Raw genomic sequence first — 27,588 nt, 5'->3', positions numbered from 1 at the left:
CATTGCTGGCTTTCACCCGGCCGCCACCAGACCCCCACGCTCACATGACAGCCACAGTTACCGCATGATCCATTTTTGCTTTGATTTTTTTTTTTTCCTTCACTGGGGGGCGTGTTTTGTTGTTGGTTTGTTTTTTTGTTGTGTTGTTTTTTTGTTTTTTTTTCCTGCTTTGCTTGTTTTTTTCCTTGTTTCATTTTGTTGAGGAGTCCTGGCCAAAAAAAAGCAGCCCTGGGAAGATGCTGAGACTCGGCCTCTTTTTTACCCTCGAGGACTGAGACCTCTTCCCCAGGGACAAAGCTCAGGCCTGGGCCCAGCACGGCGCCGGTTGGGAGCGGGAGGCCCGCAGCCGTCACATGATGCCATTGGTGAGGTACTGGAAGCCATCGTAGAGCTTGGTGGTGATGGAGCGCATGCTGCCGTCCACCATCTGCTCGATGAGCAGCTGCAGCTGCTCCTCCGTCATGTTCATGTGGAACCGCTCCTTCAGGTTGCGGATGGTGGACGAGCCGTGGAAACAGGGGAGCTGCGACCCTGCGGGGAGGGAAGAACAGGGTTTGGCACGGGCCGGGGCGGGGGGAGAGCGGGGCGAGCACAGCCCCAATGGCTCAGTGGGCTCCGTCTGGCGGGGCCCTTTCCTTGTCGCTGGCACTCAGGCTGGTTTGCGGCGCAGGGACTCCCCCGGCGCTGCCGCAGAGGACACCGCCACATTTACAGCCTGTTCCCACCCTGAGGGAATGGCAACCCCCTTCCCTTGGCTGTGGTTTAGGCTTCCCTGGGGCACAATAGTGCTCGGCCATCGCCACTGGCACATTTCTGCTCCCTTCCTGCTCCACCGTGCAGCCGGGGTACCAGATCTGTGAGATCCAAGAGGTAGGAGAGGGCCAGAGTCTGTTCCCTCTCCTCTGGAGACACTCGCCCTGCTCAGACCAACCTGCTCTGGTCCATGCAGCGCTCACCCCTCTGACACAGCCGGGCGGACATGGGGCACCCCTTGGCCTCACAGGATCCAGTGTCCCCCAACCTCCTTCCCTGGGCCAGGAGTGCCCCATGCAGCCCCCAGCCGGGCTGCCCAGAGCCTCTCCTGCTACGAGACTTCTCCGGGTGCTCTCCAAACCCTCCATGCGCCAATTTTGGGTGATGCTGTGCGCAGCCTGGACCCACACCTGGCGCCTCTGGGGCTCCCCTCACCTTGTTGCATGATCTCCACGATCTGCACAACTTTATCCATGTGCTTCCGGGCAGCGATGAGACCCTGCAGCATCAGCATCTTGTAGTAGTTGAACATGTCCCCGTCCAGCCCGCCCATCACCTGGAAGGGAGAGGATGTGTAGGCAGAGGGAAATGGACGGAGAAACTGTTGGACAGGGGTGTGCCCTCAGCAGAGGGACTGTCAACGAAGGGGGCACGACGGGATCTTTTAGGGAATGTCACTGATCTGAGTGAACCCACACTGCAAACAGCGCACCTCCAGCTTTCAGCTCGTCAGCTGGGGCCCAAGAGCAGCTCAGCTGAGGCTGCAGAGTCAGCCAAGAACGGCCACGGGTGTCAGCTCACCCCTCGCCCCTCGCTGTCACGTCTCCCGCTCACTCACATCCACAAATTCCGTGGTGAGTTTGAAGGCTGACGTCTCAAAGCCAAGATTCCTGGGGGAGCTGGAGAGGATGAATCCAAAATCGATGTGGATGATGTGTCCATCCGCATCCAGCAAGATGTTGCCGTTGTGCCTGTGCAGGAGAGAGGAAACCGTCCCTGAAGCTTTGCCAGCGCGTGCACGGCCCCGGGAGCAGCAGCACTCTCTGCTCCCAGGATTTCCCTGCCGTATCCGGGGACACAACGACGAATCCCGGTAGAAGACACCGCTATGGCGCAGGGACCCACCTGTCCTTGACCTGCAGCAGGTAGCACACCAGGCAGTAACCAGCACAGCTCTGCACAAAATTCCTCTGGGCCGTCAGGAAGGATTCGGTATTGTAATTGCCATGTTCTTGCAGGAAATAATCCAGCAGCGAAAGCAGGGATTGCTTCTTGATTTGGTGGATGGACACAGCATTCACGACCGGCTCAATCATGCCACTGTCGGCGGAGATGACGAGGATTTTGTATGGCTTGATCCAGAGCGGGACACGTTCCTGTTCCCAGATGGACTGTGGGAGAGCGAGAAAATCCCTCAGGGTCCAGGGTGGCCCCACGCTGCCACGGCCCCCATGGGCAGCCCCTCTCCCCTCTCACCTGCAGCTGCTTGAGGACCTGGAAGGCGAGCAGCTCCTGCCGGAGGTCGTCCCCGCACTTGACGATGACGGAGAGGAGGCGCCAGGAGGGCAGGTGGCCGTAGGGGGACCCTTCCCGGATCCTCCTGCAGGGAACGGGCAAGGATGGGGGCGTGAGGAAAGGGAGCGAGTCAGCCTGAGGGCTCCGATCCATCGGGGGTTTGGGGGCAAGGAAAGCCTCGGGAAATACACAGCTCTGCTCAGCTGGCATGGCAGCAGATCGAGCTCCGGGGCCCAGGACTGCAAGGACTGCTCACCCAGCCCTCAGCAAACCGTGGTGGAATCTCACCGGAGCCACAGGCTGTGTCCGAGAGCAGCAGAAGGGAAATCACTCCCCTTGAGCCCCCCCAGCCCTTCCATCAGTACAACGTGGACAAGACTACCCCCAAATTCATAGAGCCCAGAGGGTCCTCCCTCTTGCTCAAGGAGAAATTTGGGGGTTAGACACACAACTAGGAGCAGGAACACCAATGAGTTTATTTTGGGACAGGCCAAACTCTTCTGACGTAAAGGATGCCTATAAATACTTGGTAAAGCCCCTCAAAGCCTCACCCAAGAGCAGCAAATCTGGATTTTCTCCCTCCTCCAGCACACCCACTGCTCTCTGCCCTCTGCCTCCTCACGTCCCGAGTCAACACACCCACCCTGGGGTGGCCTAAAGTCAAGGCCACAGTTATTTACTGGGCGAACTGCAGAGCAACTTCCTTGGATTTCTGGGACGTACAAAGTCCCTGCGGCGCTGAGCCCAGCCCAGCACACGCGTGCCCCTTCCAGCCCTACCTGACTTTCTCCTGCCAGGGCTCCTTCAGGGCGACAGCGGACGGGTCCTCGGGGTCCCTCTTGAAGGAGGTGGGGGTGTGCGCCAGCTGCTCCGAGAGCCGCCGCCTGCAAGACGGAGCCATTAAGCAGCGAAACCCATTGTTGAGGGAGACAGCAGCATCACCACGCACACCCAGAGCCTCTTCTATCCAAAGCACTTTACGAAGCTCGTGGGTTCACCCCGAAGCCCAAGCCAGGGCCACATCCCCCACTGTGCCGGCAGGAAAGATGCCACCAGCCCAGAGCGTCTCTAACCCGCCTCTGTTCAGGGCTCCCATAAACCCCCACTGCCAGAGTTCGCACAGCCCCCCCTTTAACCTGTGCAGATGTTTTTTTCTCTGGGAATCTAGCAGAGAAATTTTGCATCCTGTCCTTTATACATCTGAACTCGTAACGTCCCCCCCAATAAAGCCACTGCCTGGGCTGCTCTCGCCACGCCAGCCTCACCTGATATCTCCAGCAGCGATGAACACGGGCTCCCTGCTCTCCTGGCTGGTGATGCTGTCCACAGAGAACTGGGAGATGTTGTCACAGCTGTTGGTGTGAATCTCCGGCAGCTGGGAGGGGAAAGGTGCGAGAGGTGGGATGCGGTGGCTGCTGAAACGCAATTCCCGCTCGTCTTTTATCCCAGGCAGGAGCTGGGAAGGCGCTGCTGCCTGGAAGGGCCTTCCCGTCCTGCCACGCTGCTGCGCTGGATCCCGGCAGCATCTCGCGGCACCGGCAAGGGACAAACCCTGCCTGGCACCCGCGGCCTCACCTCCACCTGCAGCTCCACGATATCGTCCACGGACCAAGCCTCGTCGTCGTTGTCGTAGTTGGGGACGGTGGTGAAGCTGCTGGTCCTCTGCTCGTGCGTGATCCCGCACTCCGGGAGGTTCTCGGCCGAGCGGGTGCTCCGGATGCGGTTCTCGGGGATCCGAGCGGGCACATTCGCTGTGTCGAAATTGTCACATTCAAGTACTTCAACGTAGATTAAATAGGGAGCCTGGGGGGGACACAAAACCAAGCGTTAGCAGGGCACGGTCGCTGCGAGTACCAGGCAGCTACAGGAGGCAGCATGATGCTCTCTGCTCTTGCAGAGCGTTTGTGGGGTTTTTTGGGGGGCAAAGCCGTGCTTTTCAGATGGGGAACTGCCCCCAGGGCAGGGCTGGACCTCACAGAGGCCCCGACAGCGCACGTTTCAGGGGACAGTTGCTCCTGGATGTAGGTGTTCCCCTCCCAGCTGCCTCACAGATCTCTCTCCTCATCGCTCCCAGCCCTGGAAGCGGTTAACACAACCCTGGGGACGCGGGCGATGCCCTGAGCGCACACACACACACACAAAGCGTTTCTTTCGCTCGATGCCCAAACGGGGGGGGGAGCGCCAAGGACAAAAATCTGCTTTTTGAGGCAAAACTGTTCTCCAGCCACTCGTACCTTGTCCTTGGAGTTGAGGACGACTGCCTGGGTGTGGGGCACCCGCACCACGTGATGGTCGAAGCCAGCCGTCGGGAGCCAGGCGCGCGCCGGCAGCTTGTGGTTCAGCAGCGACAGCTCCGAAATGAGCCGTTGGGTCTTCTGCTCTTTGGTCGGCAAGGTGGCCAGGCGCTTCCCGATGGCGATCAGGGATTTGATGAATTCCCTCTCAGGGGCAAGTCTGACAGGCTAAAGAGGTTTAGGGAAGGAGGGTGGAGGGAGAACGTTACAAAGGCAGCGGGTTGATAAGACGCCAGCAGTTTTGCAGTCTGGCTCCGCAGTCTAAAAGCACCGGGATAAACTCCAGATAAAGAGGCTCTTCCCGTCCCACCCTCTTCCTCGCTCTTGGATGATGCTCCCGCAACCAGAGAGCCGGACTCATCATCCGGAAGCAGAGCAGGGCAGGATCAAAGCACTATTTTCCTCCCGCTGTGCTGGCCAGAAATCCTCCTCCCCAAAATTCCGGAGCCGACATCCCTACCAGAACCCCTGGATCCCCAGGGCCACGGCGGCCCGGAGCCCGCAGCCAGCAGAGGGAGCGCGAATCGGCCCCGGCTCGGCGCTGGGTTTTTTTTGTTGTTGTTGTATCGTCACTCTGAAGCCTCGATCGTGGCTCAATTCGACCATTTTGCAAAGATCAAACTGCGATCTGGGAAACCCCTTGGACCCAGGAGCACCCCGCGCCCCACAGCTTAAGCCGAGCTCTCTGCTCGACTTTTTCAAGCTTATAAATCAGAACAACAAACGATTGTGGCTGATTTTGCCATTGAAGATGCAGAATTAAACTTGCAAAGTGTTCACTGTACAATCATGCTGGAAATGCACATGCAAAAAGCTACGGAGCGTGAGAAAAGGAAGCAAAGGAAAACGTCGGAGAGCCGGGAACGGCTGCACAGCAAAATAAAGGGATGGTAAAAAGAGGAGAAGGATCAGTCTGATGGTTCCCTTTTGGGAAGGGGCAGGTGGGAAATCGTTTGTATCTGTAGTCCACGTCAAAAATCCTTCCAAAAAGCCTTCCTGGCCTTTCCTCCACTCTGCTCTCCTGCCCACCTCGGTAGCGAGCACAGCAGAGGTGTCCTCAGGACAGGAGGAAGCATTTGCACAGCATCTAAGCCAGCGATATCGCTTTCACCTACCAGGCAGAGGATAAATATTTCAAACCCTGCAGCAGCTGATGCTCCGTCCCCCTGACGGGTTGGAAACCCTGCTCTGCCTTGGCTCCTGCCACCCAGCACCCCAACCCTTCCTTGGCCTCTGGGACCGTTTCCCTCAATTGCATTTAATCCAATTTCTGCAAAAAGCAGAACAACATTCAACAGATGCTCTGCTCCTTCCGACACCTCTTCCCGTCCTCTCCCATCGAACCCCGACGGCTGCGATGTCCCTGCTCCTCTAAGGACCTCCTGCTCTCTGGTCGATGCGGGGTTCCAGGTTGGGCGCGTAGCTGATACTGTCACTCCAATAGCACCGTACCCCACCGAGGTCTCTATGCGTTACTTGTCTCAGCAGAAGAATTTACCAAAAGAGTCGCTGGGTGGGAATTCGGGATCGTGCCCAGGCGAGAAGGTGCCCACATGCAGGAGCAGATCGCGAGCAAAGTCCTCCTGGTTCAGACCTGTATTGTCCGTGTATCACAAGCACAGGCGGAATTTGAACCCCTTCTCCAGGGATCCCAAACCATCTTCTGAAGCATCTTTTCCCTGTTTCGCAGTGAGTGGAGTGAAGCCATGCTGACCCCAGGAGCATCCTGCCACCTCCGTGACTCGTTCCGCACCTCCGATGTTCGTGCTCCGGTTGAAAACCTTCAGGTCTCGGATCCTCCAGCCAAAAATACGTGGCCGGGAAACGTCCTCCCCATCCCACTCCAAAGGCATCCCACCAAGTGCTGCTCCGGTTTTTGGCGTTACCGGGGGACTCAGCAAGGGAAGTTTTGCATCCTGTTACGGAGCAGCAGCTTTGGAAAATGGCAGCAGCTGAACCGGGGCCATCCCTGGCCCAAGCCATCGCAGGAAACGCCGTCCCCAGCCTGCTCGAAGAGCTGCAGAAAGCCCGTCACGCCGAAGCTGGGCTGCAGAGAGCTGCTTTTGCCCCAGCTCATTAGCGGCACGGTCCTGAAGGCAAGCGGAGATGCTCTTCCCTCATTCGACCACCCGAAGGATCCTTCTGTTGCTCTGAGCCAACATAAATATTTACCTTCTACCGTTTACTTTCTACTACAGCAAAACATTTCACTGGCAGCGCTATGAAAAAAAAATATTCCTGCTCTTAAATTAGGCAGGGCTTTGTGTTTATGTTTTGCTAAGACACACTCCAGGAGCATCTTTCTCCCTGTGCAGGCTCAAACCGCTTCCCAGGACCGAGCAGGGACGACGACAGATCTGCTCCTGGTCCAGGTCGTGCGCGAGGATGTCCCAGGTTTGGCCGGCGGCTTTGGAGCGGTGCCGGAGGCGTCACGACGTGGCAGTGGCAAGGGCGTCCAGCTCTGCACAGCCATCACGCCTGGGTGAGGTTTAAGCATCTCAAGACGCGGAGGGTTAATCTGGGATGTTTTCCAGGCTCAGCTGCCAAAGTGTCTTCTGCTGCTGTACCTACCCCTACCCTGAGATCCCAGCGCTCCTCCGCTCAACTCGTCACAATTTGTCATTTCTGAGCTTTATGCAGCAAAACTGTGGCTGTCCCCATTTCTGCTGCCTGCGGTCGCTCACTCCACAGGACCCACCTGATCTACTCAGAGTCGGAGACTACTCAGTGGTGCGGAGCAGAGCTGCTACCCGGTCCCTTCAGCTTAGCTGCCTGCCGCGAGGATTTCACCATCAGCGCCGCTAGCTGATACCTGGCACGAGTTCTAAATGCCGTGACCATTCAGGTGGGTGCAGGTGCCTGCAGTGGGTTTATAAATTCGGCATAAACGCTTGCAAAGAGCCCCAGCTCCTGCAATAACCATCTGGGTCTGCAAAGCCAGGAGCAAAAGGTCTCCTGCCCCAGGGGAGAGGAACGGGCGCTCGCTACCGCCCAGCCCTGGGCGACGGCACGACGGGTGGCATGGTTGAGGTGGAGGAGATGATGGCAACAACCATCGCCGCAGCCGGAGGACTGCGAGGATGCTTCTGTGATGCCCTTGGACCGAGGAGCCTGCAAGCGCTCTATCAACGCCAAAGCCTCCAAAAGCCACCGGAGGAGGAGACGTCGCTGCCTTTGCTTGGCCAGAAGGAGCAGGAGGGGGGGAAAGAGTAAAGCCACTTACCTAAATTTGGGTGGCAAACTGGGACTCAGAGCCCGGCACCCTACCTCCCACCCAAGCACCAGCACCCACGGCTGCCCAAGCATCCTCCCATCCCTTGCACCTCTTAAAAACAGTGGAGCTGGAGATTTATTAAAAAAACAAAAGGAGGAGCCTGCATCAGAGTGAGCTTAGGGGTAAAAGCCTCGTGCCCTATGTCTATAAGTGACTGCAGCATCAACACTCCTGCCTGCCTCCTGCCTGCACTGTGCCATGCGTGAAAGGTGGGAAAATTTTCCCTCTGAGGGCACAGAAGGACAAGAGCTGCGTACGTGTCAAAAATCTCTTATAAAGGCTAAAAAGGCTGGAGTTCACCGTACAAACCCATCCTGGAGGAGGGGGGCTATGCAGGGCACCGCTGCCCGGGTAAGTGGTTTTGATCATGGACTACATATTCAACGTGTGGAAGCCCACTGGGAATCCCAGATGGAGAACACACACCCACCGGCAGGAAAATGGCACAGATGAGGAAGATGCTACTGATTTAAAAAAAAATAAAATAATGGAAAAGGCTTATTTCGAAAGAAAAACGCTCTATTAGGGAAACGCTGGGTTTTGATTGAAAGACCAAAGTTTAACACACAGAAGGGGGAAAAAAAATAATGATTCGTGGAAAAAAGCAAATTAAATCCCATCTGGCAGAGAACTTTTAAGTAAAATTCAAGGAAACAGCATTTCCTCTTTCATCTGCGGACGCCACCACGCAAAGGTCAGCGACTGCTCGGACCGAAATGGGCAGCATCAGCCAAGTCCCTCCCCTGCCTCTGCCGTTCCTTGGCACTACGAGGGTTTCTCTCCCCCTCGCTGCCTTTTTTTTGGGGGGGTGGGGGTGTAAAATGAGCACCGGGGCACCCCAAGCCCCTCGGGGCTTTCTGCTTTATTTTAGCCAAACCGGTGCAAGCGAATTTGCCCAAAGCTCCCTTTCCGCCGGCGTTTCGCTGAACAAGCAGGAAACGTTCAGGTGAAGCCGGCACCGCTGCGACCCCGGCTGCTGCGGCACGAGAGGCGGCCGGCACGGAGGGGGGGATGCTGGCTTTGCCCTCGCCGGGGGCTCAAGCGGTGCAGACATCGGGGGGGACGGCTGGGGACCAGAGCCGCTTGCGGTGCATCGCCGGGTGCCGGGGTTTAGTATTTTCGTGGCAGAGAGGAAATGCTGCTGTCGCGGGGAAGGCAGGCAGCCCGGGCGCGGGAACGAAACGGGCCACTTACGGGAGAGAATGACTTATCGAGACTTTCCGTACTCGAGGAGAGCTCCTGGGAAACGGAGGAAAGGGGGTTTGTTGGCAGTTTTGGGGGTGGTGTTTGTTTAAAAGGAGAGAGAGGAAGGAGGGAGAGGGGGAGAAAAAGCAATAGTTTAGCTCCAGGTTCACAACGATCACTTTTCATTTAATTTATTTTCCCCACCCCCCCCACCCCATCACAATTTTGCTGCCTTGGACAGGAAGCGGCACCTAAACCGGCACGTGCTGCTTCCAGAGTAACGCGACAACAATTTCACCGATCTCAACCGGAGCCTCCTCCGGCCGAGGCCACGCGTGGTGGCACCGAACAGGGAGCAGGGCTCCCGGCTCATCAGCAGATCCTGAATCGGCAAATGCCCGTAAAACCCCCGTGGATTTTCCCCATTTATTTCCTTTAAAATACTCCTCTACCCCAGAAGTGTAACTAAGGTTTCGGCTCTGACCTTCTTGCCTCAGGTCAGCTGCACAGACGGGAGCTGCTAGGGCAGGCAGGGATGCTCGTGCTGGCGTCTGCCCCGAGACCAGACTCTCTCCATCAACAAAACCACTTTCCCCCCCCGGACTCTAATTTAGCCCCTAATTTCAGCAGATAAAATTAACCCCATGGAAACAGTCCTAAAAATTTAAAAGAATCCAACAATTAAACTATTTTCAAGTTGACGGGACAGTTTTCATCAGCAGAGGGGTTATTTTATGAAGCGGCATCCCTGCGCAGCCAAGCAAACCTTTCGTACCACGAGCACAAACCATCGGCCACGTTCCCCCGCAGCCCCCGAGAGCCACCCTGCGCCTCCACCCTACAGCCATTCCCATCTCCGCCCCCACCGTCCCACAACTCCTGCATCGCTGCACTTAGAGCCCATAAATCCATTCTTTTCATGCCAAAAAAAGAGATAAAATGGAGCTTTGCACCCCTGAGACTGGTGTGTAATTGGTTTTAAAATTCTCTTCCCCAAAAGAAACAAATGGGTCTGGGTTTAGTATGTTAATTACAGGGATACGCTAATTCCACCAGGCTTAGTCTCACCGTAAGAAATAACACCGTTTAAATTAATCGCTTCTGCATGACCACATGAAAACGCTAACGGTGCTGAGACCCCGCAAGGCTCACCAAGAAAAAAAACATCTGGAGCCCAGAGGCTGCTATGGGCTCACGTCTCTGCCTTCCTCCCGGGCATCAGACTCATTCTTGGATCTTAAATCAAGGTATTTCGGACTCAGAGTTTCCTGGTTTTTGTAAAGACAAAAAAATCTCTAACCAGGAGATCAGCAACGGCAGCAGGTTGTAGGACGGTGCTGTCGGGATATAAGCTGAAAAGCTTTTAAAAACACCGTCTTATCACCTTTTCTCGTAGGCAGAACAAGAGTCATCGCCTCCAAAACACATCCAACGGATGCGCTTTGCCCAGTTCAACTCCCATTAAAATAAACACGATTTTAGAAGTTCGCCTGCCCGTAGCATCCATACGTCCTCTGCCATAACGCAAACGACGATTTGGGCTGCTCCTCCTCCAGCTCCTGCAGCCGAGCCGGGGCTGGACCCCGGCCCTGGTGCGTTTTCAAGCAGAGCCTATTCTGCTAACGCCATGCCAGTTTACAATGACTGAGGGCAGAGTTTTGAAATTCCTCTGCGATTGAGGACCCAAGCTCCAAATTTTCATTTGAAAGTCTCGATTCCCCCAGTTTCTGAGGTCTCACACAACGTGTCCGGCACAGGAGTGTGCTCTCTCCTTCGCCGTGCGCAGCCTCTGCTCCCCAACAGCTTCACATGTGGCACCTGCGATGCCATTAGGACTTTGATCCCGCTGGAAACCTTTAAAAAGTGATTTACCAACTTTATCCAAAAATGCCATCTCTGAGAATCGCAACTGTTAACTACAGGAGCTGGAGACCCCCCAGGCATCACGCAGCTCAGCACAACCTGCCGTTAAACCAAAGCCCTTCGGTGAATTTAGGAGGTGTCAGTGCATTAACACGTCTAATGAAGGAACAAACCTTCCAACAAGGAGGTAAGAACCCGGCTTGCAAAGCGTACCGAAAAATACCCGCGACGCTGGCGCAGAAAGAGCTGCGCTCGGGGCAGCACCTGCAGCAGCCTCCCCGCAGAGACGGGCACGCCGGCGTGAACCAGCACAGGGTAAGAAAGCCGGGGCTGCCGTATCCGAACTCTCCAGGCAAACCCACAGCTCGGCCTGTGAAAGCTTTGGTCTTCCTGAGGACAACGCGCGGCGTTGGCAGTGTCTAAGCCGAACCCACCGCAGGTGCCAGTATCAACAGGGACTCCGACCTCCGGAGGTCACCCACACCGGGATTCCGCTGATTCCTCCCGGCTGCGGTGCGACGCACAGCTGCCAAAACCAAAGCCGCGCCGGGAAGCCGGCACGCTGCCGCCCCGTCAGCCTCGCGCTGACGCAACACGGGTTTGCACCATCACGTAGAAAATGAGTCAGAGCCGGCTCCGGGGCGGGGGCAAGGCGAGTTCCTCCGAGGTTCAGCTCTGGGTCTGTCGTCACGCTGCTCCCCAGACGGAGCACGGCCAAGACCTTGGCTTTTCACCCTCCTCTCTGCAGCCGCACAGATCAGCTGCTCACCACGCCAGGCGTGGGCGACAAAACTTGCTCGTAGCACGAGGCCTGGATCTGGAGAACAGGAGTAACGAACTTGGAGGGGGAATTAGGCGCATCTTATCTTTTTGCTTAGCGTCTAACCCTCTGGCATAATCTCAGCAGCTCCGGACACCAGGTTCAGAGCCGGTTCCTCCCCGCCTGCTTGTGCTTCCAGCAACGTCATTTCACGGGCAGCTTCGCTCCCCAGCTCCAAAGGACGACGAGCTGCAGGGGCAGGTAAGGCTGGGGCAGAGCTCGGCTTAAACCCACCTGCTCCACCCAAAGGACAAGGGTGCAGAAGGACCCGCCGCAGCCCCCCGAGGGCTCAGTCCTTCCCTGTTCCCCCCGTTCACCGCAGCACGGCTCTGCCCTGGGACACAGCGGGGCAGCCAGAGTCGCTGGCCACCCAAGGATGGACATTTCTGGGGCCTCGCTTCAATATCTGATGACTTCCCCAGCGAGGTGAGGTAGTTTTATGGCAGCCAGCCAGCAAACTGTAATAAAAAAGTGCAATAGGGAACACAGCTCATTGCGTGAGCAGACCTAGCAAAGGTTGGGTTCCTCCAGCCGCATCCTACGTCCCAAACCTTCCTCCCTCTGCAACAGCTCCAGCCATCCCGAACCTTCCTGTGACACCCCACACGTCCCCTCGCCAGGTACCCCGGGGGGCTGCTTCGGCATGGGGCATGCCGGCCAGCGTCAGCAAGGGGCACAAACCTCTCCAAAGCAGCCAATTCGGCAAAACGTAAAGAAACTCGGCACGTTTCTGGCTTCTCCTCTTTGTGGCATTTGGTCGATGCTTCACAAAGTTCCTGCCAGAGGAGACAAGGATCGTACGAGACTCATTTCCCCGGGAAGCCGGGCTGGAAGGAGCGGGAAAACGAACCACATTCGAAGGGTGCCAGCAGCACGACTCCTCTCCTTTGCAAACTCCACATATGGATGAGCCATTTGCCAAGCGCGGGCAAGTTTCCAGATCTGTCACTTGGGAAACAAGAAGACTTGAACGTTTAATCCCCTGGTCTCAGCCGAAATGCAGGCGCAAAGCGGTGTTTATGGTCAGCCGTCGCCGGCTCTCTCCCGCGTAGCCGTTGCTCTGCCCTGCGCTCGGGACGGGGCTCATCCGCAGCCATCTCTGCAGGGTTCGCTTTGGGGTTTTAAGGCTAAAAATTCTTGGTCCTGCTCAAGATGTAGGAACATTCAGCACAAGGTTACACCCGGTAAAGACATACCATCATGCCAATAAAAATAACTTCATCTCTCTTTGTAAAGGGCTCGACAGCGAGGTCGGCACACCTTCGCCCCAACACTGCTTTCGCTTCCACAAATCCTTCGCAGGAGGACTTTCCTACCTCTTATAAAACTAAACTGGGTAGTGGTTTAGATCTTAAAAAATAACTGAAAATCAAGACAGCTCTTGCGAGGCAAACGCTTCACCAACACTGCTCACATTATGCGGAAATGTAGAAGTTTTAGCTAAAAGATGTCAAACCAGGATGCCTGGAGGAGCCAGACTTTGCAGCAACTGCTGTCACTGTGGCCAAGCGGAAACCCGGCCGGCACCAAATCCAAAGGGACGATGCAGAAGAGACACAAAGCCTCCCAACTGGGACCCATCCGTGGGACCGCAGTGCACCCGACAGCACCGCCCTGGGAGCCATTTGCCACGATGGCATCGAAAGTGATTCTCTGGTAGCCACGCTGCCCTTATCGCGGCGGGGAAACAAGCTCTACCAGAAAAAGCACCTGTGCCGGCGCTGCTGAAGGTGCAATTCCAGAGGTAAAAGGCCAACAATGCCCCTCCAGAGCCTGACTGGCAGAGGCAGGGCAGGGACGTGAGCTAAAAAGCGAAAGACCAGCGTCGGCCATGTCGGGCAACCTCGAATAAAAAGCAGCTTTCAAATCCAGAAGTTGCCTGCGAGCGCATAGACTCCGATAAGCGAATCTGTGCAGAAACGCAGACGTAAACAGATTTGCATATAAACCCTCGCTGCCGTTTCTCAAGAGAACGCTGATGCTGCTGTTAAAAAAAAAAATGAAAGCCCACGCCGTGGGCAGCGCTCGTGTCGCGTGAAAGCTTTGCTCTTCCCCCACCACCCACCCACGCCCAATGGCCCCGAGTTAACAGCGAGGCGCTGGCATTTAAGAAGCTGCCATTTCCAGCACTCCCTTCCCGGCAGCCAGCCTAGATTCTTAACTGATTATTCAATTAGCAGTTTTCTAATTAAAATTTTTTTACCCGACTAGTGGAACCAGTTCAGCCAAACATTTCTGTTCGCACAGAGACACAAGTCTGCCCGGCTCTGAGCAGGCGCTGGGTCCAGGCTCACAGCTAAAACAAGCCGGTCCCATTGAAAAATAGCTGGTTTCAACCCAGTTGGTCAAAAAAAAATAATAAAAAAGCTGTTTCCCCCCACCTGCTCTGCATATTTTGAACTTTGATCTTAGCTCCTGAAGGGACCCGAGGGATGAACCACTCCTCTCCAGGCAGTCAGTGGGATTTATTCTTCCCACCGCTGCGGCTTTGGGAGTTACAACACTGGTGGGAGGCAGAGTGGGGCACGGGGAGCATCCTCCCTGGTTCCTCCAGGTGCAAGGTCTCAGCTCTAAAGTTTGATGCATCTGCCCTAATATTAAAATTTCTTAAACTCCGGGACTCGCCATCACGGTCCTGGATTTCTCAGCACCACCAGCGCTGCACCCTGCCAGGCTGGCAGGAACGCCGGGGTCAAATCGTGGAGCGCGGCTCGCAGGGAGACAAAGGGCTGAGTATCGGTGACTGGTGCAAACCCCAGCCTGCCAGACAGGAAACCCGGGGAGCGAAATAGCTCACGACCAGCCTCAGCTTTCACTCGGCGTCATGGGGTTTCGTCTTTGAAAAGCATTTTCCAAAAGCAACAGCCCCGTGGGAAGCACGGAGAGGTGCAGCAGAGCAGCAGCACATCCCAGGCACGTTCATCCCCAAAAATGACAATTCAGCCAAACCCTGGCTCAGCTCGGGGAGCGCAGACCCCGGGGGGGTCCTCGGCCATCCCTAGAGAGGTGGGGGGACGAGAGCGGGGAACCGGGGAGCGGTTAAGGTGCTGTCGCTGCTGCGCAGCGCCTGCGAGGAGGAACCGAGGCAAAGGCATTTGCATGCTGCAAAGGCAGCACAATCTGTTTGCGCAACAAGTCCCCCGGCACGGACGCTGGCGAGAACTCGCTGCACCTTTACAGCAAATCCTGCTGCGTTTACGGAGGAGGTGTCGTCAAAAACCAACCACCCCAAAGCCAGCAAGGCTTGAGTCTGCAGAGCTAGGTAAAACGATGGTGATGCCTTTCTCTGCCCCAAGTTCAGCTCTCCCTCACCCCAACAGGTACCTCTAGGTTGCTCGGCCCAGCCACAAATGGGTTTACTGAAGTTTAAGCAGCTGCTCTGCCCTAGATGAGGTTTTCCTTCCAGGCTGTGGCCTGCAGCCCTGCCAAAACCCCGGGGAGCCAGACATGATGTCCCACCCATGGCCGGCTTCCGCCCCAACAAGGTTTCACCAGCCACCCAGCCCAACTCCACCATGTTTCTGCCCAGCGCGACCGACCTAACAGCACTACTGCATGATCGAAGGCACCGGCAGGACTGGCTCGCGCTGCAGACAGCAAGGGACCTGTCTTGGTGGTTTGACATTTAAACAGGCAAAAAAAAAAAAAAAGTAAAGCATCCCCACAGCACGGCACCGGGACAGCGACCTGCGTGTGCGGCACGGGGATCCCGGCCACGGTCTCGCATCTTCTTGCGTCCCAGCGGACCGTGCAGCCAAAGACACCCAACCGCCACATCTCAGACCATCTCCCACAACGAAACACTTCTCGGTGCTCCCCTGGTTTCCAGCATCAGGTTACAGCAAGTTCCTCCCCTCCCGGTCTCAAGTTGCTCAGGTGGAAAATTCAACGCCGAGCAGCCCCAGCACATTTAATCCACCCTTTGTCTGTAAATGGATCCGAGAACGCGACACACCTCGACTCCAGCAAAACACAACCAACCCCCCGGAAAGCAGGGCTGGAAGAAAGGCTGAGTCCATCCTCCTGCAACCGGCGGGACGCAAGACGACAGCTTTGAGCTCGCGGCTTTTCCTTTGCATGCCTTTGTATTAATTGAAAAGTAACAAATGCGAAATAAATTTATTCCATGAGAACCGTATCATGGAATTAAGTTATGGACGCATAACCCGGTGAGGATTAACAACCCACAATGCTAACGGCACTTGAAATAAAACCTCTCCCACCCGTTATTACGGTGGTTATGCAGCATGAAGCGACAACTGGAACACAAAGACCTCAGCAGGAAGAATTATTCTCTAGAAACAAAGTGCCACGGCTGCAGGCGACCGGGGGGGAAAGGACAGAATCATCCCAGGGGCGACTACTGACTTGGCTAAGAGCTGTCCCCCACCACGCTCTAAAACCAACACAGACTTTTTTTTTTTTTTTCCTTAAGTAGCATTAATACCCGCTTTGGGTCTGACTCAGCTAATGCGGGAACGACAGGTATCGGAGGCCCTCGCAGAGCGGCAAAGGACGGAGGCACCTTTAAGAGCCTAGAAACAGGGAGGACCTGGCATCGCGCTTCAAGGAAGATGTGGAGCAACGGGCAAAGGTCCAGAGGAGAAATAAAAACCCAGAGGTCTAGAACAGATGACCTCCAGGAAAGGGTAGAAGAGGCCCAAATTGTTCAGTGGAGAGAAGATTGATGGGAAAATAACCCCAAAACTGTTCGGTGGAGAAAGGACTGATGGGAAAATAACCCAGCCAGACACAGAGGGACGCGGCGGCGAAGGGAGGATGGTGCCACCACCTCCTCGGTAGAGTTAAAAAGCGGCTTCACACTCCAGTAATGAGGGGAGAGGAAGCCTGGATGTGGGAAACCCTCACCTGAAAAAGCCTAGATGCAAGCCCTGCAGCAGGCTGCAGAGCCTCCGGCGTGGGCAGAGTTTGCAGAACGCTTCCCCAGGTCCTTCAGGGACGGGTGGGACGTACCCGCCTTCTCCGTACCTCTCCTTTTCCCGCACCTCCTGCCTCCAGCCCTCTGCGGCCCGTATTTCAGATCTACGCCCACCCGCACCCAACGCTTCAGCTTTTCCTCCCTACAGCTCTTCCAGACAGAGTTTATTCCATCTCTGCTACTCTTCAACAGCCTCCGGTCACAGATCAGAACCACCCAACTTCTCTGCAAACAGTCTTCTCCATCCCCCATGACTGTCCCCCGGGCTGATCGGACTCCATCTGCAGCAGACAACGGATTATCCATGTTCGTACTCCAGCTCTGCGTTTGCAGCGCAGAAATGCTGCATTAGCAATACAGGACAGCTGAAGAAATGTCGTGTTTTACCCTTGGCTGGGTTGTATCTGGGGTTTTTTTGGTTTTGTGTTTTTGTGGGTTTTTTTTAAAAAAAAAGATTGGAAAGAGCCGAACGCTGGATGAGTTTGCAGGCTGAGGCCAGACACCGCAGTCAGCGCTCGATAAGGAGATTCAGGCCTTGCAGCCTTCCTTAATCCGGTCGAACGACTTCTTGCTTTTACATTCAAGTTTTGCAATTTTTTGCAAAGAGAGAAACAGAAGTTTCTGGGGAGGTGCAGCAGAAGCGGGTTCCCGACCCATGGCTCGATGGTCCGGACACCGATAGCAGAGACACAGCACACAGAGGGAATAAAGTAACTCCCAGACGAGCACACGTTTAAGAAAGTTTGGGGAACAAGCTAAGAGCTGGTCCCAGCGCAAGACAATTCAGACATCTGCTGGTTTCCTGGGCGGAGGGAAAACCAACCTGTATATTAAAGTAGCTTAAAGTAGTGAATTCCAGAATTTGCTGGAATTTACACCAGCCCCGCACAGCTCCAGGGAAGGTGCTTTTTGCAGGGGATTGCCGGTTTCCAACGGGAGCCAACAACATCCAGCACTTACAGTCCCACAGCCCCAGGAAGCTGGCTGGGGATATTCGGAGGCCGGGAAAGTTCTTACAGCGCCTTGACTATCCCCATTGCTGGGCACCGATTAAACAGCTTGCCCGGCCTCTGGATCAAAACACGTTTCAAACATTGCCAAGAGAAACTCTTCGCAGCGCTGCTTTCATCCATCATTCACGCAAAGCTTCGGTTTCCATTATTCAAGCAGCTGCAGCCAGTGTGAGCAGGAGAGACGTCAGCACGTCCTGCTCTCCATCAGCCGGTTGTTTTCCACCATGCAGCCGATGGGCAGAGAAATGAAAGATTCATTTACCCATCGGCAAACGCCACAACCCTGGCTCACGGCTGGGTTTTTTGCCCAAGAACCACGGGGAGTGGGACAGGGTGGTTTTAACTTGAAACCAGCCCAAACGACTGCCACTTCACACCTCTGAAACCTCCTTCAAATCCTGATCCAAAGGAGCCTTCCCCACGTCTGGCAGACAGGCAGGAGACCACGTGGCCCCTTCCAACATTTCCAACCCAGCGCAGAGCCGAGGGAAAGGAGGAATCTCAGGCGAGGCAGGAAAGCCAAGGCATACTCTGCCGTTACGAAAACGGTCACGAGATCTCGGACGTCTAGACGGAGCCACGGGGAAGTCGGCTTTCAAGGTCTCATCCACACGAGGCGCAGGGATGACCCAGAAAAGGAGCTGCGCGGAGTCTGGCTGACCTGAACGGGCGCGTGGCTACCAGAGCCCCGCCGGGACCGGACCTTTGGTACCGCGGTTTTATGAGCCGTTTCCGAGCCTGCTGAGCCATCCCCGCTGAAGAGGTGAACCACCTCCCTGGGGGAGTATTTCAACTTCTCGAGTCAGGGCAGGGGAAGAAGCATTGCTCTTCTCCGATTCGGCTAGCACCGCTCATAAAACCTGCATTTAGCACCGGCTCACCTCCTCCATCCTCCTCTCCCGCTCGGCATCCTCACCTCAGCCCTGCTTTCCTCATGCTAAAAACCATCAGCCCTTCAAAACAAAGCAGCAAAATAAAAAATTCCCATTTCCAGCTCTTTTCCTTCCAGCCTTGTGTCCCCACTACCAACGATGCTGCTCATCCTTTTGCTCCACAAGTCTCTGCGTCAGCAGATGTGTGAAATGAATGATCTGCATCTTCTCTGGGAGAAACACTCTCCAGCGAGCGCACACAGTCTCACAGCACACACCGATACAGCAGCAAAAGCAACTTTGTGCCGATCGCTTTTTGACACTGAAAACCAAAGACCACAGAGCCCATGGGAGGTGGTCAGGTTTGGAAGATGTGTAACACGCACATGCCCGAGTTCACCTATTTAATCGGCATTTGCTTTGGCATTAAACCGCATTAGCACCCAACCCTGGCAGCACCCCCTCCGCGCAGCCCGGCCCCTCCAGCAGGGAAAGCCTGGCTTTCCACCCTTTCAGAGCTGCAAAAAAAAGCCAGAAATCCAAAGCAGAGCTCGGTGCAGGGCAGCAGCCGCGGGCAAACCTCACGGCTGCAGCTCTCGGCCCTTCAGCCAGAAGGGTGTGCACACCAGAGGTGTGTTTTGGCCAGGGCGCAGGGGCGGCAGAGTCGATGGGTTTATCTGCTCTCCTCCCGCTCCCAGCCCTCGGCTGCCCAGGGCCTTTTCTGCCTGCGAATAAACCTCATCGTTGCTAAATCTGAACAAGTCGGGACAAGGAGGAAATCAGATTTCCAACAGCGATCGGATGGCTGCAGATTGCAAAACAGAGACACCGGCCGAATTACCCAAATCGGGTGAGAATTCAGCAGCATAGGAAGCGACTCGGTCTTCCCGACCCAGCTTTCTGCCTTACCTTGAAGCCATCTAACATCCTTCCTTCCCCTCACACCAAGAAAACTTCCCCCTCCGGAACCCCAGCACCCTCGAGCATGACCCCCTGGTGCGTGTCAGTTTGCTTAGAGAGACAGGAATCAAACTGTTTCAATCATTTGCAGCAACCAGGACAAAAAAAACCCCTCTGTGGTAAAGGGGGAGCTATGAGATGAGAACCAACCGCACGAGCACAGCGCTGGGGGCATCCCTTCCCAGGCAGGCTGAGCCTTGGAGAGCCCCAACATTACCTCCTCCTCGCTCTCGACTTTGGGATTGCTGGCTGTGCGCTTCAGATTGCTGCTCAGGCTGATGGTAACGGTGGCGTCCGACTTGGACCTCTGGTGAGTCCTTTTGGAAGGAGACAGCCCCATATCGGGCGCTGGGCTCAGCGACGGCAGCTCCCTCTTCTTGTGAGCCGGCTTCAGCTCATCCGAGAGGATGAGTTTCCGCAGCTTGGTCCCGCGGGAGTGTCGCTGAGTGGAGATGTGCATGTCTGAGGAGTAGGCACCCAGCAGCAGGGCACACTGCAGGGAGAAGTTGATGCTCTGCCGGCAGCGGTGCACGATGTAGGGCTTGATCGCATCTCCCACGTCCTCGTCCATGTGAATGTACATATTCAGCAGCTGTGGCAGGTAGAAATCCACCTCTTCGTTCCTAAAGCAGAACAACCTATTCCCAATGTAAGCCTGCACACCAGGTTCCTTCGAATTGTACAAGTATGAAATGGCCATGGAGATATCAAAGAGTTTGGATTCAAAGAGCCGGAGGAGCCAGGACTGCTTAGCAGAGTTATTCTTCTGCCGCTTCCGGGCGGTTTTCACCGTGTTGGCCGCGGTCTCGTCCTCCTCCTCCTGGATCTTAGAGGCCGTGCCAGGCGGATCGTCCAAACACTTGATTTCACAGCCCTCCCCGATGTCTCCGTTGGCCAAATCCATCACGGTCCGCAGGGCGCGCCCTGCCTTGCTGCCATCGGCCAACTTTGTTAAGCTGTCAGAGGAGACACCGTGCATCAACTTGACCTTCTCCAGGACCTCTTCGCAAGCTTTCTTTGCCACCTCGGGGTCGATGACCGCCAGCTCCCCGACACCTTCCGTGATGACGCTGAGAGACGTTCCGCCATTCCCTTGGGGTGCTGAGCCAGGCGCCTGGTCCAAGCCTGTCCTTCGGGCTGGGTCTACAACAGAGTCTCCCATAGCAGTGGCGGGTCTGCGCGCTTCAAAGCTGAAAAGAAAACAAGACAAAAAGGAGTCAGGGACACAATCTGTGGAGGAGACCTTCTTCCAGCCTGAAGGTGGGAAAACAGGAATCCATGCTGGGATACGCCTCAAGGGATACCGAGAGCTGAGGTTTGGTGCAAACCTTTGCTAAAAGCCTTTGTCTGGAGAGGAAAGGTCCCCAAGCCAACGCACGCAACGCAAGCCGGGCCAGCGCAACGCCGACCTGGTCGCCTTGGGTTTTAAAGGTCTTCTCGGTGCCCCTTCCACTCAGACTTGAAAGAGAGCTGTAAGCATCTATCAGCCATTACACAAAAATTTCCCTGTTACCATGACGATAAAAAAACTGAGCGAGCCAAAATGAGCAAGAGAGGGGGGAAAAACCCCCAACGAACCAGGTTGCTTTATGCTCTCCACCCCAAAGGCACTCTGCAACGCTCGGGATTAGAGGGCCACGGGCTGGGTGGACCCAGTGGCTCTGCCTCTTGCTAGAGAAGACGAAGTTTCTCCCCCGTGCTCAGCTTCTGCCCATTTAACCAGCGGTACGTGGGTACGCGGTGCTTTGATGGCAAAATCCCCCGCCGGTGGCAGGTGACGGGTGAGCAGAGCCGGAGCAAGAACCAAGTTTATTGCAACAAGGTCCCTGTTTTCAAAGTCCAGACGCCAATGCCCAGATTACGTACCCTCGCCAATGATTAGCACTTAATTACATTTTAAAAATAAGATAAACGAGGGATTGTACACACTTCCCGGTTTCCCATCTCGATAAAAAGAGCAGCGGTGCATCTCTACGGATAACCAGCAAGAATAAAGAAGGCCAGCGCCAAGCGAAATCGTCCTCTAAAAATAAAATAAGGCACTCTATTCAATCTAACATCATTACTGCGGCTCTGACTGCTTCCCTTTATTGCTCATACGCTACAACAAGACAGCTCGTGATCAGCAGAAGGGCACAATGCCTTTTACAAATGTTAAGCACTGCAAGCAGATTGCCAATTCCCTCCTGCTTTTCACGTCCAGCACGGTGGAAAAAATTACTGTCTTTGGAAAAGAAGTTCACTGAACCATCTTCTGCCTGTCTGTTCCCCCAACGACCCCCAGCCCCTGCTTTGCCCGCAGAAGCTGCACCGGCGGGTTCTCGCAACGAGGTATTTCCCCGCTAATTTAATGACCTTGTTTTATCTGTTTATTTTTACAAGCGATTACGGCTCCCGATGCGGGAGAAAGGGGGGAGGAAACCCACGGTGTTTCTTTCTAAATATTCCAAGCGAGTAAAAACGAGGTCGGTGTGTCCAGATGCGAGCGCCACTTCCCAGAGACGGGTTTCCTCCTCTTGTTTTCAAAGCACTTAAGCTCTAACTGCAGGGTGAAAAAAACCTGACCAAAGTTCAGCAGTCTGAACCGATATGAATAGCATCTTTCACCCCGTCCGCACGGCAGCGACACACAACGTTTTCCTCTGTGCTTGCCATTCCCTTCAGTACAAACCCCACATGCTTCAAATATTTGTGGTCATTAGATCCTAAAGACCCTGCAAGCTGAAGGAAGTTGTTTTTCCTTCTTAGTGAGCCCAGCCTTGCCTCACGAAAGCCCAGACGATCTAATTTTTAAATTAACACCACGTCGGCAGGAAGGAGATCCTTCAGCGTTAACTCGGCAAGGCAGGACTTGAAGGGGCACGGAGCAGAGCCGGGTCCAAGGAAGCGTCGCACAGAGCTTTGCTCGCGTCAGCACTTCTGGGGTCCTTCAAACATTCGCATCGAGACGACTGGGATGACAAACTGATAAAAATAAAAAAAATGAGCAGGACTCCCAAGCACAGCTCCACAGCCACATGCTGGGTGCAGAAATACTGCGACCCCGGGTGGTTCGGTCACCCGCAGAGGGCTTTCTGAGCCCCGACTGGTTTATCTGACGCAGGGAAATGCTTTTGACATCCTCCTTGCTGGGCTGTAGAGGAAGAAAAAGTGCGTAGGATCCCGTGAAACCTCCCTCCCCGTAAACACAGGGCACGGAGGAGAAGCCTGGTGCAGCACAACAGCGCAGGCTGCAATTCTTGATGTTAAATCTCCCCCACATCCACAGGAGAGGCTGGGTCCGACCTGACCTACTCACGCGAGGTATCCCGACGACTCCGCGGCCCCTGCGTCGCACGGCACAGTCACGGTGAGCAGAGCTCCCACCACCAGCCCAAACTCCCCGACTCTTTCGCCACCTTCACGCAGCCAGCGAGGCCCGGAGGGGCCCCGTGCGCCGGCTCCGCACCGCAGAGGAGATGGCCGGCCAGAGCTCGCAACTGCTGAGTGGGTTAAACTTGGATTAAGGAACTGCGCAAGATAAATCCACCCACGGGCCTGCAGGGTTACCTCTGCACTGCACGGCTTTGAAAGCTGTGCATTGCTTTTTTTTTTTTTTAAAAAAAAATCAGTGCATTGCTTTTTTTATTACTATTTTTCTCCTCAGCCCCCCCCCCCCCGACACTTACACAGCCACCTTCATCAGTGACATCCCGGCAACGGGGCTGTTCGGAGCCCGCCAAGGACACGTCTCCACTCCTAGCGCTCCCCAAAACCCCAGCGAGGGACTTCACTCCCCACCTCCTGCACCTCTCCGCATTTTTCCGTGATTCACACCACCATTTGTTAAACATATCACCACACAGTATTTACCTCTCGAGGCTCAGCATAACTCCCCTATTCCAAATCGCTGGTCTCAACAGGGATAAAACCCCCATCAGCTGCACACAATGAAGCAATCCAATCTGGAAAACAGGCTGAGCTGAATTCATGTGGTTCATCCTCCACCCACAGCCATAACGGGCCAAGTTTCTCTCTGGTGGAACGGCCCTGAAGTCGGTGATTAAATACGAAATAAAGGGAAGCCCCTATTAGCACAGAAACTACCGATGAAGAAGCCGCGTGTCGGTGCAGAGATTCGAGAGCGCGGTTCCTTCAGGAAGGGACAAAAGCAGAGGGAGATCTACAGGAACAGAGCTGTGGCTTTACAGGGAAAAAAAGAAGAAAAGTCTCGCTCCTGCCTGACTTGAATAAGAAATATTAGCCCTGGCAAACAACCAGGGGGACAGGATGAAGCCTCACCAAGACATCTGGTCTCTATTACGCTGCATTACTTTTTGTTTTGCTCAGCACTGACGGCCTTCGACATCTTGCTATGCCTTCGGGAAGGCCACAGGAGTTGGGGTGGGGGCAGAAAACATCGCAGCAGCGCTGGAGGAGGACGTACAGTCAGTGCCCCTCACTACGCTAAGGGGAGAGCCCCTCCGGACCCGCTGCAAACAGAGCAACTCGGTGCAACTTATTAGGTGATAGCTTAGAGGTTGGGGAAACTGAGGCATGAAAGGACTGTGACTGACTTGGCTCGCATGGGGGAGACGGGCAGCGTGCCACAAGCACCACTGAGGCGAGCACAAATAATTCTTCCTGGGGGATGCTGCACCCTCTTTCAAGTTCGAAATCCCCTGGAGAGACTCAGCACCGACACAGACAGGCTCCCACTCGTTTTTCACGCTTGGCTGAAGCAGATTCAACCTCTGCACAGCACAAGGGTCTCACTCCACTTCAAAAAAAATAAAATGCCAGGTTCTAGACATCCCCCGAGGACAAACTCTGCCTGTAAACCTCCCCTGCTGCACAAGGGCACTGCTGGGGGACTTCTCTCCCACGGAGCAGGACCGCTTCCATCTTGAAGGATGCATACTACAGAGCAAATAGCAGAGGGAAAGCAAAAAAAGGTGAATTTTCAGGGAAAAGGGGCAACGGGAGGCCCTGAGCCAGAGACCGAGCGATCGCTGGTACCGCAGACAGACAGGACAGGTTCCTCCACCCAACGCGACTGCCCCGCGTCAGGCCTCGGGATGGAGAAGCCTTTGAGAGCCTTTCCTTGGGAAACAGGACAAGTGCAGCTCCTCTCGGCTGAATCGGTGCCTCAAACCAGTACGTCAAAGCCCCGACACATCAAACCAGCAGTTTTCTTAACAAAACAGCAGGTTATGAGCAATGCTCTGCAGGAAGAAACAGCAGCACCTAAAGCAACCGTCAGGGCAGCCCAAGCTCACTCACACCTTAGCTCCGCAGTGTGCGGCTCCTAAAACGCATCCCGATCCCCTGCCCAGCGGCAGGGCTCACCGGCTCGGTGACGGCACGGCACCGCTTGGCTTCTCTGCTGGGATGGCACGCAGGAGGCTCCACTCCGGTTTGGCCTCGCTGAGATACTCTCAGTGGAAGGACTCTGCACCCTGGTTATATTTGGCCAAGCCTGTGCGTCCAAAAAAACAATAACGCTGGGGATCGCACAGGCGGAACAATGACTCGCCCTGAAATTTGGAATAAAATAAAAGCCACGCTGCAAGAAATGCAGCAAGAGAATGACAAACTCTACGTGTTAAAGAACAGCTCCCAGTGCTCCTCAGCCTCTTGGCTCCTTAAGGGAGATGCCACTAACTCCCTACTCTGAATGTCCATCCACGTCAAACTATTTATAATTTGTCTCTGTGGCATCTTTCCTAGGAAGTCGTTCCGCCTCCCCTGCTGTGGAGCTGCCTCCCCGGGGCCGCAGAGGGACTGAGGCGCAGGGGAGAGGGAAAGCTGCAGCCTGCCAGCCCCAGAGCCGCACCGCCAGCACTTCCTTCGTTCCTCCCTCCTCCACAAATGATACAGCCCCATGGGAAGGGGTTAAATCCAGCGATTTACTTATAAATTAACTTCCCCATTTAAAAAAAATAATTGTAGGAGCACTTAAACCTCTCTCACCTCTCAGAGATGCAAAGAAACGCCCCAGCCCTTCGGAAAAGGTTCCTTTTGCCGCAACAGGCGTCAATTCAGCGAGGAAGCCCTTCGCAAACCCACTCCATGCATACCACAGCAGCGGCTCATCTGACACGTTACTCACACAAACACATCCAACCTTTTGTCCTCTTCCCTCGCACCTCTCCGCCCCAACGAGCATTAATTACGATCCCTGAGCAAGCGAGGACAAACCCTTCCATCCCAGCAACCTGTTTCCAAGCGCACTAAACCCTTAAGCAAGCCGTGCTGGCACAGCCACCATGGGAAGTTTCCTCCTCCCAGCGATCACAAGGTACTTTGCGCCTGAACGTTCCCACACTCGTTTATGTATGTAAATTCACTATTTCAAGTTGCTGTTGTTACCCACAGTCATGTCTGAGTAAAGCGTGACTTGAAATAAGCTGTCTAGATGAGACTGAAAATGGAAGGAGGAAAAGCAGGAGCCCACATCCCCGGCTCAGACTCCAAGAGCAGCTCTTCTGCTGCCGATGCAAGCATGGACCCTGAACTGTGTGATGACAAATCAGCTGTAATTTAAGGAGCGCACGACCGTGGCACAGACTGAAATCTCATTCAGATTGCCCAGCAAGAAGTCAGAGACTATTATCTCTGCCGAGCAGAGACTGCAGGTTGAACCCCAGGCCTTGGGGCTGGCTCTGCAGGAGCAGATCCCTCGGCATTCACACGAGTCGAGGGTGGCCACCGGTTCGCACAGAGAACGACGAAGTCCCCAAGGGGAGTTCAAAAGCTCCAAGGTGTTGAAAAGTCTCCGCTCTTCCAGCCAGCGCTGAGAGCAGGATGGCAGCAGCGCTGGGCTAAAGAGCTGGAAACCAGCGCTGCCACCCAGATCCGTACCCGGTTACTTCCCCACGCTGCTTCTCGAAGTTTCACCATAGGTTAAAGAGAAGTAGGGGACATCCAAGGGAGTGATTAAATACTGTTATTATTTATAACGCCTGAAATTACTATCAACTCAAAGCAGAAGTTTCAGGGGGAAAAAAAAAGCAAATGGACAGATTACTAACCCACGGCAAACACGCGTATCGTTAAGAACCGCTGCTCAGCAGCCCACCAACCGAGCGCGTTACATAATATCTCCAGTCTTTAAGTAGATATTTTAGGCAACTACAAAGCACGAGGGGCACCAGATGGCTCCGGGGGGGTTGGCAAAGCCTAGTCAGAAACGACAGTCTGACGGCACAGAGAAAAATCAGCTGAAAAAGTCTCTTAACAGGTCCTTGGCCACTTCTCCAGCCGGCCTACGCCACGAGCCCAGCTGCATCCCAGAGCGGGACGTGCTTTCGGGCCGGCACCGCAGCCGGACAGGTTGGTGTGTCCCCCACCGGCACAGCGGGATCTAGGGAAGGCGGCCGGCAGAGGCTATCGCCTGCGTTCCCCGGAAGGATAAGGATAAAGATAAGGATAAAGATAAGGATAAGCAGCCGTACCTGGTGCAATCCCATCCCGCACGGCCGCCTCTCCGGTCTGGGATGCCTCCTCCCGGGGCAGCGCGGGCGGCTCATCCTGGGCAGCGGCTCCGCGGGGCTCCGGGGACGACGGGCTGCTGCTGGGGGAGGGAGGAAGACCGGGAAAAAAAAAAAAAAAAAAAAAAAAAGAGGAAAAGATGATTTTCCTGCGCGACGAGGCGCTCCTGGCCCGCAGAGCCCCGGCCGCCGGTGAGCCCGGGGGAGGCCCCTCTGCCCCCGCGCAGCCCCAGGGGCCCGGCCCGGGAGGAGGCGGCGACTCCCCGCGAAAGGCCGCGGGCCGGGGCCGGCGACTGACCTCCCGGGGCGGCCGTAAAGCCGACCGAGAGACACCCCCCCCCCCCCCCCGCTTCCCTCCCGGGGGTGACGATGCCGCCGCGGCCCGGGCCGGGGGGACAGGGCGGGGGCCTGGGAGAGGCCGCGGGGGCTGAGAGGGCCGCGGTGGGGCCCGGGGGATGCCGGTGCGGCGGGGCGCTCACCTGCGCGGGGCCGGGCCGGGGCGGCGGAGCGGAACGGAGCTGCTCGGAGCGGCGGGGCCGGCGGGGGCAGGCGCAGGCCCGGGCTGCCCGCGGCGCCGCCTGACGGGGCTGAAGGGCCGGGAGGACCTGGCCGCGCGAGAGCGCCCCCT

At 55.5% G+C, this 27,588-nt stretch overlaps 1 protein-coding gene across 8 annotated transcripts; it reads right to left on the bottom strand.

The window, feature by feature from the left end:
• Positions 1–168: 168 nt before the first annotated feature.
• PI4KB (phosphatidylinositol 4-kinase beta) lies at positions 169–27,588 on the bottom strand. 8 transcript variants are annotated; one of them, XM_075737379.1, is made up of 13 exons: positions 27,440–27,588; positions 26,925–27,040; positions 19,706–20,678; positions 9,031–9,075; positions 4,503–4,730; positions 3,844–4,071; positions 3,534–3,643; positions 3,048–3,152; positions 2,230–2,353; positions 1,879–2,144; positions 1,592–1,724; positions 1,189–1,309; positions 169–531 (listed from the first exon to the last, which is right to left on the bottom strand). In XM_075737379.1, exons 3-13 carry the CDS (start codon positions 20,648–20,650, stop codon positions 350–352), a joined length of 2,487 nt encoding a protein of 828 aa, XP_075593494.1. In that variant the 5' UTR covers positions 20,651–20,678; positions 26,925–27,040; positions 27,440–27,588; the 3' UTR covers positions 169–349. The 8 variants fall into 8 exon arrangements, with proteins under 8 accessions (XP_075593494.1, XP_075593493.1, XP_075593497.1 ...); XM_075737378.1 differs by having other exon boundaries at positions 26,925–27,043; positions 27,440–27,580; XM_075737382.1 differs by lacking the exon at positions 9,031–9,075.

Source organism: Balearica regulorum, chromosome 28 (assembly GCF_011004875.1).
Source record: "Balearica regulorum gibbericeps isolate bBalReg1 chromosome 28, bBalReg1.pri, whole genome shotgun sequence".
In the NCBI taxonomy this organism is placed as follows: domain Eukaryota; kingdom Metazoa; phylum Chordata; class Aves; order Gruiformes; family Gruidae; genus Balearica; species Balearica regulorum.
The sequence above is the reverse complement of the archived record's forward strand: the minus strand, read 5'-3'. Positions and strand labels throughout refer to the sequence as shown.